At 41.3% G+C, this 14157-nt stretch overlaps 2 protein-coding genes across 4 annotated transcripts in view; both read left to right on the forward strand.

Moving 5' to 3' along the window:
- LOC126412521 (vascular endothelial growth factor receptor kdr-like) overlaps positions 1-14157 on the forward strand; it is an 864770-nt gene that overhangs the window by 107348 nt on the left and 743265 nt on the right. The window lies entirely within an intron of this gene.
- LOC126412522 (vascular endothelial growth factor receptor 3-like) overlaps positions 1-14157 on the forward strand; it is a 224798-nt gene that overhangs the window by 41262 nt on the left and 169379 nt on the right. For all 3 annotated transcript variants that reach the window (XR_007575302.1, XM_050082159.1, XM_050082160.1), the window contains exons 2-3: positions 10867-11012; positions 13507-13660. Coding sequence is in view for 2 of the 3 variants with exons in the window: in XM_050082159.1 (XP_049938116.1) it covers positions 10867-11012; positions 13507-13660 (300 nt within the window). In the remaining variant the exon portion in view is untranslated. The remainder of the gene's footprint in view (positions 1-10866; positions 11013-13506; positions 13661-14157) is intronic.

Raw genomic sequence — 14157 nt, forward strand, 5'->3', positions numbered from 1 at the left:
GGGAATCGAACCTGGGTTTTCTGCTTACTGTTAGCCAGTAGGCGATCTTGGCACAGCGGTTCACACAGCCTTGTTCTTCGTTCCATATTCTCACTGCCGCCCCAGTCTGCTTTAAAGTCTCCCTTACACACGAACAGAATCCCCGACGTTCGCAGAGTTGTGGAATAGCACCTCATCATCGAACGTAAATACGGGATCCGGGATCCAGACTGGAAACTAGGTGCAGATTTCAGAGACCTTACTGGTATCATACAGATATGATTTTGAGTGTGTAGACTTTTTTTTTCTCAATGCAAACTGTTTCTGTAGCAGTTTGTTCATTACAGTTGTGTATTGTTTCAGAATTCCAGCATTCTTGCTTTGAATTTTCCCTTAATTTTCGTGTGGACAGAATGTAAAACACAGAAACAAAAATAACACGGTTTACACCAAAATTCAACATTAGCTTGCCTTTGCAGATTTTTCACGTTGTTACTATCAAACATTGTGTTAAGTGACTGCGTGCACATTATCCAGATGCCCTCAGAAAGTCATGACACAATTGTAACCTAATTTATTTATAAATCTTAAAATACAGGTAGACATTCTAAATTCATTGTTTCTAGTTGCCTTGGGTATCGCTTTTATTTTTTTATCTGCTTCTCATCCAGCGTAAAATAAGACTTGCATGTTACACTCTCATTACAGTATTAGCGACATGTTACATGACTACCCCTCTCCAAATCCATTTCTCGAGGCGACCAATCATAACTAATCCGATTCACGAACGATGGCGATTGACTCAGGTCGAGCCCCGGTTAGGAATGAAATTGTTGACGGTTCCAAGCGACAGTTACGATACCCTAACAAACGTGCTTTGCGATTGAGGAAAGAGTGTATCCAGCATATCGTGTGCTTGTCTTGGCTTATGCAGAATCTGTCGCTTACAAGCATCAGCGATGACGATTTGTAACGAATGGAATAAAAAATAACTAAATTCGCTACGATCACATCTGATACTCGCATCGGTTACGACATTCACAGCAGTACGCTCCTTGGTTGTCAGGAAATGCGTGGCGTAGGTGCGCTGGAGGAGCCTCAACTCGGCCGCCATCGTTCGTGACCCCAACCAGTAAATTCATTATGTCAAATTATAATTTACGTGTTCCATCAGTATCACATTCGATACAGACAATGAAGGATGTAACGGACAACAATGACAAAACACAAATTTTATTGTTTATCGTTGCACATGTTCTTTCTTCAAAAGTTTCAAGCTGCACCTTTAACTCAGAAAAATCACATATGCCACGACACACACTGAATTTCTTCACGCCGAAACTTCAGGTGTACTGTAAACGCGGTGTGGATGGTTCAGCTACACAAAATTAAGCGGTAAGTGCAATTCCATCGCGGTTATACTGAAACACACACCTCAATCAGAGAGATTAGAGCCCACACAGAGGCATACCGACAATCTCTTTCCACGAACAATACGAGACTGGAATAGAAGGGAGAACCGATAGAGGTACTCAAGGTACCCTCCGCCACACATCGTCAGGTGGCTTGCGGAGTATGGATGTAGATGTCAACGTGTAAGCACCTAAACTACGCTGCCGACCAACTGTCTGATACAAATGTTATGGCCGGCCGAAGTAGCCGAGCGGTTCTAGGCGCTTCAGTCTGGAACCGTGCGATAACTACGGTCGCAGGTTCGAATCCTGCTTCGGGCATGGATGTGTGTGTCGTCCTTAGGTTAGTTAGGTTTAAGTAGTTCTCAGTTCTAGAGGACTGATGGCCTCAGATGTCAAGTCCCATAGTGCTCAGGGCCATTTGAACCATTTGAACAATTGTTATACCCAGCGTGCGCGCAGCGCGACAGACGAGGATAATTCCTAAAACATTGTCAGCAGGGAAAGATAACTTTTACTGCTGAATGTAGCTTAACCTATTTCGATACGGGCTTCGTCTGTACGTTGCTTTTAAATCGGCACCGCCATGTTGGTTGGTCCAAAACAGTAGCGGACTGCTGTTTACAATTGCTTTTCGTTCTTAATTTCTGCCTTGTGCACGCAGCAGCAGTTGTTGTAAATATGTAGTACGTGTATGTTACCGTGCTTTTGTAACACAATTTCAGCAGGGCACTTCCATACATTTTCGTGGTCTTACATGCGAATTTGATTCAGTAATAAGGCGTATTAGACATTAATTTAGCTGTTTTACCGTTTCGAATAAACAAGAAGTAATTGATGTGATAAGACTGCTTTCATAATCCGGCATTTTACTTTTTGCTGCCTGACAAAACTGATGTTCGGTCTGGGTCTTCTTCCCGAAAATGCTGGAAGCATATTTTGCTGAGTTCGGTCGGTTTCGATTTTCTCTTTCTCACGGCGTTCATACAAACAGCTTTACAATTTGAATTGATAGGAAATTTAAAATCATATGACAGGAAAGAAACCACTACAGTAAAAATAAACAGCTTACGCAAAATTCATATGTGTAGAGGAAAATATTGACCGACCTTGAGAATGTGAGATTTCTTTACACCAATAAATGACGCAAGCTGGCATTTTTGATCGCAACACTTGCGCGACTCCAGACTCAAAGGACTGGAAGCTGCTGTTTGGGGCAACTGACATGGCGGATGTCGGCTTCTGGTTTGACATGACAGCTGCCCATATTGTACCTTAATGTCGGTACTCATTATATAGAAAAACTAAAAAATACCTTTATAAAGCCAAAACAGAGTACCTAACATGGCCTGTGAGGCTGTAGGATCCTCACATGCTTCTCGGGTGATTTCATTTTCGTTAGTGTAATTGCTCATTCATTTGAATTACAAGAAATACCTGAGTTAATAATAAAAGTTTTAATTGTTTTTGGCTCGGCACCTGCACGCAGACTTAAACGACAAGTACCGCCAACTGGCCCTGACACCGACTCTGTGTGTTAGACTTGGTAGCAGTGTATTTTCCCGAAACTCAGAAAGATGTGAATTCAAGTTTTTATGTTCGATGCCAATGAGCTACGACTTTAAAGATTAGCAAACGCAGTAGTTTTTAGTGTGTTTAAAGCACATGTCAGCATTGCTACTTGTGACTCAGGCACTCTGCAGACTACAGATTAAGCCTGGGCCTCTGGCCTGCTTTAAATCACGCGCTTCACTTCTTCTTGTCAACGCCGCGATGTGCTCTGCTAGAGCGAACGACGGCCGCTCCTCCAGACGACCCGAGAAGTTCGCTCGCGACACTGAGGGTAGAGCGGAATTTACAGCTTTCAACTTTTTCTCTCCTCCAGCATTTACTTCGCGTAAGCACTGCGCATCCTATCTGGTTTAGCTGCTCGAGGGCATGACGTCATATTTGTGTTACAGAAGCAAAGGCTGACGTAATCCAAGTGAACTCACAAGAGGAAGCATATAACTTTTCGTGGGGATTCTCTGACGGGCAGTCGAGATTCATGCGGCGAAAATGCTGAATTGATTCATATGCAGGAGCTGTGTGTTGACCTCCAGCGTGGTCGGCGTTTTCTATGGTGTGCCCAGATCATTTCAAACAAATGCCAAGATGGTCCGTTACACCCGCGCTTGATTTTCATTCTGCATTTAATTTTCAGTTGTGGTAGTGTGGGTAGGGGGGCGCGAGGAAAGGGGCGGGTGGGAGGAGAATACGAGGGGATGCTGATCATTCCTTGGCTTTTTCCAATAAAAACTGATGTAGATTAATTCTGATGTTTTGGCACTAAACCTTGGCGAAGCTAAAATCTTGTGGGTTATTAGGCCGCGTCACATTTCCTCTAAAATGATGGACGTTTCGACCCCTTTGCTGAGATCTTCTTCAGGATCTTCCGGTGTCCACTGCTGCTAGAACACTGCGGTCTAATAACCCAGAAGATTTAAACTTCAGTGACAACGGCCACGAAAGCCTGCAGACTTGCATTAAACCCTGTTCTTTACATTGTACGTGATAGTAACTGCGCAGATTTTTAATTTCCTATGCGGGTTTGAAGTGAACATGGCTCACGAAAATAGAGGAAGAGAGTCGTGCTATGGAGTATTCTGTTTTTAAAGGGAACACGGCCCAATCAATTTGATATATCTGGTACACTGCGTGGTAACTGCTCTTCCTGTTCCACTGTCAAGAATTGGGCAGCAGCATTTAAAACGGGGCATTTCAGCACTGAAAATCAAGCGTCCTGGAGAGGCAACTCGAACCGGAAACCTTGGATACTGATCATTCTGTAATCCTGGATGATCGGAGGATAACTGCTAAAACGATACCAGATGCCATGGGCAAATCCAGAGAATGTGTGGATCATATTATTCACGAAATTTTGGACAGGAGAGAGCTCCCAGACCAATGAGTTCCCAAATGTCTCAGTGCAGACCAAATGCGTGAACGAATTGTTGCTTCACTGTCCATTTTGGTTCAATTTCGCCGGGATGCTGTGGGATTTTTGGATCATCTCAGTGGAAGACGATTTATGTGCAGTGAAGGAGCCAGAAAGGCTGCGAATGAGTGGTCTGCTGCACAATCGAAATCTTTTGAAGTGTGTTAAAGAAGCTGGAACAAAGACGCCATAAATGTGCTGAGCTCAAAGGGGAATATGTTGAGTAAATAAATTTTGTCAAATCCGTAATAGCATTTTTTCATTATAAAGCCAAGGACTTATCAGCACCCTGTCGTAAAAGATTAACACCAACAAAAGCAAAACAAGGTTAATCAAATACGGAGTCGAATTGAGGCGATACTGAGGGAATTAGATGAGTAAACGATGCACTATAAGTAATGGAAGAATTTTGATGTTTGGGCAGTAAAGTAACTGATGATGGGCGGAATATAGGGATTACTGTACGAGGGGCGTTTGAAAAGTCAGTGCAAAAATAAAAACTACTTGCGTGTTTGGGGTAAGCATTTTTTATTTTTCGACATAGTCTCCTTTTAAGACACTTCATCCAGCGTTGTTATAATTTGTTGTTCCCTTCCGAATAATAGGAATTCTCCAAGTCAGCAAAAATAGCTATTAGTTGCTGCAACCACCCCTTTGTTTGAATAAAATCTTTGTCCCGCCAGCCATTTCTTCAAATTGTGGAACAAATAGCAGTCAGAGGGAGCCAAGTCTGGAGAGCAGGGGAAGGGAGGGGGTGTGTGTGAGAAACGAGTTGGAATCCTATTTCCATTAACTCTGCGAACACAACTGCTGAGGTGTGTGCTGGTGCATTGTCATCATGGAAAAAGACTTTTTTGCGGTCCAGCCGCCGGCGTTTTTCTTGCAGCTCGGTTTTCAAACGGTCCAGTAACGATTAATAAAAGGCACCTATAATAGTTTTACTCTTTTCCAGATAGTCGGTGAAGATTATCCCTTGCGAGTACCAAAAGACAGTCGCCACAAACTTTCCGGCCGAATGAATGGTCTTCGCCTTTCTTGGTGGAGATTATCCCATGGTAACCCATTGTTTAGTTGGTGTTTGGTCTCAGGAGTGTAGTAATGTATCCATGTTTCATCCACCGTGATGAAACAACGCTTAAAGTCCTGCGAATTCTTCGTGCTCAGCCGCAAACCATCCCTGCAACACTTCACACGATTCCGTTTTTGGTCAAGCTTGAGCAGTCGCGGAACCCATCTTGCGAATAGCTTTTTCATGTCCAAATGTTTATGCAATATATTATGTACCCATTCATTGGAGATGCCCACAGCACTAGAAATCTCATGCACCTTAACTCTTCAGTCATCCGTCACCATATCATGGATTTTATCAATGATTTCTGGAGTCGTAACCTCCACAATGCGTCCACAACGTTCAGCATGACTTGTGCCCATATGGCCACTCCGAAAATTTTGAAACCACGTATAAACTGTTCTAATCGAAGGTGCAGAGTCACTGTAATGTTTATCAAGCTTCTCTGTTGTCTCCTGAGGCGTTTTGCCTTTCATAAAGTAATGTTTAATCACCACATGAAATTCTTTTTCGTCCATTTTTTGACAATCACTTGACTTCCTTGATTCACACGAATGTCAAACACAAAGAAGTAGACCAATATGGCTGAAACTTGATGTGCGTTATTTCCAAAGATGTTACTAACTAAACATGTCCTCGATACGCGCCAGTTGTGCCATCTCACGGACTTTGCACGGACTTTTCAAACGCCCCTCGTAGACTGGCAATGGCAAGAAAAAATTCTTTTTTCTGGAGATGAGAAAGTTGTTAATATCGAATAGATTTCTTAGGATGTCTTCTCTGAATGTATTTGTTTGGAGTGTAGCCTTGTATGGAAGTGAAACGTGGACAATAAACAGTTCAGAAAGGACGAGAATATAAGCTTTTGAGATATGATGCTAGGGAAGAATGCTGAAGATTAGATGGGTGAATCATAAGAAGAAAGAAGGAGGCGCTGAATAGAATTAGAGAGAAAAAAAGTTTGTTGCACAACTTGACTAAAAGAAAGAACTGGTTGATAGACATTTTGAGACATAAAAGGCTCTTCAGTGTAGCACTGGGGGAATTGTGGGAGGTGAAAACTGTAGAGGGAGACCACAAGGTGAATTCAGTAGGTTCCGAAGGGTGTAGGTTGCAGTAGTTATTCGGAGTTCGAGACTTGCAAAAAATACAGTACTGTGGTGAACTGCACCAAACGAGTCCTAGGAGTGAAAACCAACAACACTGAGCAAGCTGTGAAGGAAGCGAAGCAGAAATGTGGATGGGAAATTGAAGTTCAGGGAGAAGAAATAAAAACTTTGAGGTTTGCTCAGTCGCTTACGACATCATCGTCGAGGGGATCTTAAACAGTAATCTACCTCTAGTGGAGTCGGTCTTGTGCAGCCTAAGAAATACTTCGTTTTTCAAGACGATCATGCGGCACGAAATAGAAATAGGCTGCATTTTCTGTACACAATATGACCTTCCCCTTTACAGGGGTGACCTAACAGAGAACTACAGTGTTTTTATCTTCCGGGGGTTCTTTGAAAAGGCTCTAGCACGCTAAACACGTCGTCAGTTCGCCATATAGTCGTTTTGTTCGCTAGACTTAAGCTCCTATATTAGTCAGTGAATGTTGGTCACTTAATGTAGCACCCACTTCGCCCACAAAAACAACACTCTTTACGAGGATAATACTTCAAATTAACAACAGCCCTGAGAAGTTAAGCGTACGGTTTGATTAAAAATAGACTTGTCGCACTATAGAACAATGAGGTAAATTCATATAGGTTTCGCAACAGTCTTCAGCCAAGATCTTGTCATGAGGAACGTTTGGAGCAGTGTTTCGTGCCCAGTGAAAAGTCCGGAGCCTTCTAGAGAGACGCCCCAATATCTCATTGAAGGCAACGTACAACTCCAGCAGAAGTGCGTAGGTGGTTTTGGGAGATTATCATATACAAAAAAAAAATTGTTTGAGGCACCGCAATGGCTATCCAGGCACCTCAGGGCATTCCACACCTCTCAGTATATACCTGACAGTTTTTTGGTCATTGTCGCTTGGTTTCTACTAGTGTCACTAGGCCACAGCGGATTAAAATTTTACTATCGTCTACAAAACGCGTGTTGAGTACTTTGCTTTATTTGTTTCTGTGGTGACTAGTGTCGGAGGAAACCCACTTCCCGTGATGACAGGATCTCATCTACCGCAAGTTTCCTTGAGTTGGTCTCTTCGACTGTAGAGTATCCAGAACAGAATAGAGTTGAATAATATAGACATTTACTGTCTCTCTCCATTATCTGTAATAAAGACAACGTATCCCTGCAATGATTACTCTTCGACTGACCTACCTCAGAATTTTTTTGCGCAAGTTGCAGCGATATTGGCTGTGAATTACAAGCAATCATCGATCCAGGGCAGCGATTTGTCCATACAAGTGCGATCTGCGGGCAGATCGTGACTCCTGCGATCGGTTGCTGCGATCATGTGTGCACACCTGCAGTAACTCGCAGGCAGTCTCTCCAGCATTATCGCTTGTCAGTCTGCCGCTTGCTTCGTCCATGCAACACACATTCGATTTACCAAATAAATTCAACCAGTGTTTCGAACGCCACCGTGCCTTGGAGTTTTGCTATGGAAAATTAACTGCTGGTCAGCGTAAGTCGACTAATAATTAATTGTTGAAACAGCTAAAATTTATTAAGCTTGTTTTGAAACTCTGCTGTGGACTATCTTCTAAGAACGTGTACCAACCTAAATTATATGCTGTTTACCTTCCAACATTTTTGAAAGAGTCGACAATTTTGGGGATATCTTTGTTCAGTTTACTATGTACATTCATAGAAATACTCTTAGTTTCCAGATTGGTTCTTCCTGTTTTTCTTTATATGTCCCCAATAATTCTTATCATGCTGCTGGAGGAAATAACAATATTGTTCTTGAAAATACATTATGATACTCTGATTCGCAACGAAATTTGCGGGACGACTCATAACCATCTGTGTCCCTCGATGCTCATTTTGAGTGAATCCTGATATTTTCTGTAATCTAGGACTCGGTAGCATTTAATCTACTTACCTAGCAAACTTTTTAGGACAGCAGTTTGCTAACAAGGGAACCTCCCCATCGCACCCCCCTCAGATTTAGTTATAATTTGGCACAGTGGATAGGCCTTGAAAAACTGAACACAGATCAGTCGAGAAAACAGGAAGAAGTTATGTGGAACTATGGAAAAATGAGCAAAATACACAAACTGAGTAGTCCATGGGCAACATAGGCAAAATCAAAGATGGTACGCGCACAGGAAGCGCCGTGGTCCTGTGGTTAGCGTGAGCAGCTGCGAGCGAGAGGTCCTTGGTTCAAGTCTACCCTCGAGCGAAAAGTTTACTTACTTTATTTTTGCAAAGTTATGATCTGTCCGTTCGTTCATTGACGTCTCTGTTCACTGTAATAAGTTTAGTGTCTGTGTTTTGCGACCGCACCGCAAAACCGTGCGATTAGTAAACGAAAGGACGTGCCTCGCCAATGGGAACCGAAAACATTTGATCCAGGAAAACACGTCTGATATGTTCTATACGACACTGGTGACGGCATGTGCGTCATATGACAGGAATATGTTGTCGACCCACCTAACTTGCACACTTGGCGAATGGGTAAAAAGATTCTTCCATCTTGTCCGATTTAGGTTCTCTTGTGGATGTGGTAATCACTCCCAAAAAAGTGATGAAAACACAAGAGTGTGTCACATAAACTGCAGCAAATGAATGCAACAGTTTCACAGTCGCACAGTTTTCTGTGTGCTCTGTCAAAACATACGTTTTTAACGTTTTCAAATTTTTCCGTGTGTAGACCGTCAAATCCTGCATATATCCAAGCAAATCTGAAAATGTCCTGGAATTCTGGAGAGCGAAATTGATTAGGTGTGAGTACCTGAACTCTGATAATTGTCTGAAAATAAAAGTTTTAACTTTTTACTGGAGGGAAGACTTGAAGTAAGGACCTCTTGTTCCGCAGCTGCTCACGCTAACCACGGGACCACGGCGCTTCCTGTGTCCATGTCATCCTTGATGTTGCCTATGTTGCCCATGGACTACTCCGTTTGTATATTTTGCTTATTTTTTCAATGGTTCAAATGGTTCAAATGGCTCTGAGCACTATGGGACTCAACTGCTGAGGTCATTAGTCCCCTAGAACTTAGAACTAGTTAAACCTAATTAACCTAAGGACATTACAAACATCCATGCCCGAGGCAGGATTCGAACCTGCGACCGTAGCGGTCTTGCGGTTCCAGACTGCAGCGCCTTTAACCGCACGGCCACTTCGGCCGGCGCTTATTTTTTCATAGTTCCACACAACTTATTCCTGTTTTATCGATTGATCTGTGTTCAGTTTTTCAAGGCCTATCCACTGTGCCAAATTATAACTAAAACTGAGGAGGGTGCGATGGGGAGGTTCCCTTGTAAGTAGAATAAGGTTGTGTTACAGAGGACATTCCGGTTATGCTTTTCATCAACGCCAGATGAGTTCTAAACTATTTTCAGTCTGTATTTCGCAATTACATTTCGAATTATTCAATTTTTTCTCATTTATTACTCTCATGGTTTAACTAAAAGTATGCACTAGTGGGTTTGCAGTCTCAAAGTGTACGTGCATAAAAATATCAATGGCAACGCTGCCATTGGTAAGTTACTGAGGGAAAGCAAGGCTGTATGAAATGGCAAGGAATTTAAAAGTACTGCTTTTGAGTGGGTATGCGCTAAACATTTAAATTATTTCCCCGTAGTATTACTCCATTACGTTTAGAAGTTAAAAAGTTTATTCATGAGTCTAGTTTTATATGTGACGCTGCAGGCTTTCGTGTTGTATTCCAGTGGTAAAATCTTCTCAGGTGATCGGCCGAGCAATGGCGCGATCTTGTTGCAAACTTTCAGTGAGCCTCGTACCCTTCATCTTCGCCTGAAGATAATGGGTTCGAAACTCATCGAAACAGTGCGACAAGGTAGCCATCACATGAGAAGATTTTATCGTACGTCTAGTTGTTTCATGAGTATCTAAGTCTCCAAATGTACTACTGATAACGTACAAGATGTCTCTTGTTGCAATTGACTTAACGCTACCGGTTTGGACATGGAAACAAATTGTCAAGTGAAGACATGTTTTGATTCAGAGTAGTGAACTATAGGAAAAGCGAAATAGACTTCAATGAAGCTGAAATCAGTTCTTCATCCATAACTGGAATGTGCTTTTTCCTTACATTTTCACATGGAAACAGTTGCTTTCAAACGAATGAATAGGAGTCAAACGCTTCATTTGGGAAATTTGAGTTACAGTATTTCAGATGCCAGTTCATTGAGTTTCTGTGTTGATGTTAAAAGGTAATTGCTTGTTTTTGTGTCTTTAGTATGATATTAAAACAAGCATAGCAGTGTTCAATTTAAGTTGGTGGAAATTAACATTATTTTTTGCCTTGCAGGGCTGTTGGATTCAGCACATGGACTCAGCGGTTCTCCTGCGATAACGTCTACGACTCTCTCAGAAGTTGTTGTAAATCCCGGTGAAAATTATACAATAACATGCGAGGGCGATGCGTCGATAATCTGGAATTATCCCAACATTTCGGTAAGCTAAAATCTAGATTTTTAAATTAATTTTATTTTATTTTTATTTTATTTTTTATTTTATTTTGCGCACAAACGCCCATATCGATTTAGTAGTATGTAAAGCCAAAGCTACTGTCTTTAAATCCCCATTAAGAACACTCTTGTATGCAACTGCAATTACTGAAAAGAAAAACTAAAAAAGGCATTCGAACGAGTTTATCTCAGCAATAACCTTCAGAGTAATACGACCAAACAACTGTTTCCTAAATTTGCGAGGTACCATAGGCGAATTATATCACAGATAGAAGCAACAAAGGCTACGATGTTGGCAAACATGATACTTCTGAAGTTCCTGGGAATGAAACCCCCTGTATGAAGCGCACAGCTACCAAGGAAGTGTGTGTTGTACTTATGGTAATGAAGGTGAATAAATTCTAACTGCAAGCAACAATTATGGAAGTGAACAATGGCTGATCACAGGGCACCGAAGAAGCCAAAAACAGTTATTGCCACTAGAACGATGATCGATGTGTTAATTTGCCTTTTTTTTTCTTCTTATTCCCCATGTTTATTCCTGGTTGATATCTGAGGCCATCGCAGCTTGTGGTACCAATCAAAAAATACAAAATACCCAGAGGTCACTCTTGAGACTATTTCTCGAAAAAGTTCAACAAATACGATATTGTAGTGCCTGGGTTGTTCTGAAGTACGATGGATGCGTTTTTGTCCGAAGAGAAGGGCAGTGTGGCGACTACAGTCGTTACGAAATACATCAAATGTATTCGCAGTTGTCATTCCATTATACAGCCGATGGTTGTTCATATTCCCATCTGTGGGTTAATTTCATGTGTCCAACAAACGTTTTGCTTAAAGGCAGGCTGAAGGAGATTGGCTAAGGAACTGGAAATGCTTTAAAATGACATCAAAATACATTGAATTGATTCTTTGAGCAGTCGTTATAGCTTTAGTACATTAGTTTGTACATGAGGCGCTGAGAACTATAAGGGCCTAGAGCACATAATCCTCGATTTTGAGTTTGTAGGATTTTTTCATGCTTCTGACATTTGGTGATCGTATGTTGAGTCAGTTTTATCTGTGCTGGAGGCCCATACTGTATGTATGAACGTTCACATTGATATAGATATAGAAATAAATTGCAGCATGTGTGAAAGACCACCACCGGAGAACGGCTGGACCGATTTGGTTGTTTTTTTTTTTTTTTTTTTTTTTTGTTTTTGTGATGGTTGTTGTCAAAGGTTTATATGAAACAAAATTGTGGATCTCCAACAGGAAAGTCGGAAATTAAAATCAGTTGTGAAAGATCATCACTTGAGGACGATGGTAATGGTAGTTTTGGAATGATGATTAAAAAAACTGCGTTCAGTTTGACATAACTGATGTCGCATGCTTTGATAACAAAAGAGAGTTTGACAGTTTTGTCTGTATATAATGTATATAAATGCAAATGTAATATGTAAAGGGAAAACGTTACTGAAAGTCTCTAAAAGCCCTTGACCAATATACTACAAATTTTTACACAATGCTCTGCTGAACATTCATGCGGAAAATGCCATCCAGAGGAGGATGGGAGAGATAAGAAGAGTGACGTGGGGAAGGAACTTATACACACTGATAGGGGGGGGGGGGGGGAGGGGGAGGAGGAGGTGATGGTGTATGTATTTAGCAATTGTGAAGAATTGCCGGGTTTGATAATAAGTATGTATGTGTCGGAAATATGGAACTCGTGTAGTACTTATGTATGACGACAACTAACGGGTCACAAGATTCCATACAAAAATATTTTACTGCCTTATACAAGCATGCAGTCACAAACATCGATCAGAGCAAACTAACTGCAGGTCCAGAGAGATTAGTTGAGCTACCTCAGGGCAGCAATATTGTTCTGCGCAACTCCACAGGGTTATGTTCTCGTTTGTGTGTGTGTGTGTGTGTGTGTGTGTGTGTGTGTGTGTGTGTCTCCGCTTTTCTCAGAATTTACAGCGCTTTGAAGTTACAGGGGATGAAACCTTGCACCTAGACCACTCTATCGCCAGCAAATATGAGTTGTAACAATGACACATGCGTTGGTCTTTGTGACTTCTATTGTTTTGTGACAGGAACAGATGTGTTTCACACCAACTAATGCCCTGTCAGGTACAATGTGACCCACAGTTTATCAGGGTTATGACTCCTGTTGGCTGCTGAAGGAGTGTCCTGACAGCAGATGTTTCCCCTGTAAATCAAGTGGTATTTAGTGTTTGTGAATGCTGTTTCGAGGCATTACTATCCTCATCAATCTGTTCCTTAAGACATAATGTATAACACCTCAGAATTTGTCAATATATTCTTATTACACTGTGTGTGTATGTATTTATATTATGTATTAAGTTACTGTACATATCACTGTGATGGGATATTGCCATGTTTACAAAACATGTGGCAGTGAGTCTGGTGCCAGCTCTAACCTTCTGGTGCTAAAAGGCTATTAATTATATCTGTTTTTCTGCTTCTAGGACAGTGAACCCATCATACGTACGACTTGGAGGGATGGAAAATACATATCGTCAGTTCAGTTGACAGATATAACATATAAGGATGTTGGATATTACCATTGTTCATTCGATAATAACAGTGAGAAAAATACATCTATATACTTGTATGTGAAAGGTGAGAAGAGAATGTCAAAGTAAAGTTGTTGGCTTATTAACTGCTTAGTTTCAGTGCACGAATACTATTACACATGTGCAGGGGCACCTACTTACAAAAAATATTGAGGGGGTTGGGGGCGGGCATACTGGGGGTCTTGCCCTGAGAAATTTTCTAAATTTTAGATGAAAAATAGTGAGTTTTTAAGCATTTTAGAGTCATATGATCAGCATTGGAACCCCAAAAATTTGACTCTTGATAACTCAACACTGCGGGAAACTCGAGAAGCCTGACACATTTTGTGGCTTTGAAAAAAGAAACAAAACATAACACACACAGTATTCTCATATAAAGCTAATTTAATGTACAGTAATAATCATGCTTTTAGACTATTGCAGAACAGTGAATATATAGCTCTCACAAGACTGAAAATATATTTAAATAAATCCTAAACTATCATTAAAAGAATAAAACATAAAATATTGCTGTCGCACAGTAATAACACTTTAAGAAGTGAA

The sequence above is a fragment of the Schistocerca serialis genome, chromosome 7 (assembly GCF_023864345.2).
Source record: "Schistocerca serialis cubense isolate TAMUIC-IGC-003099 chromosome 7, iqSchSeri2.2, whole genome shotgun sequence".
In the NCBI taxonomy this organism is placed as follows: domain Eukaryota; kingdom Metazoa; phylum Arthropoda; class Insecta; order Orthoptera; family Acrididae; genus Schistocerca; species Schistocerca serialis.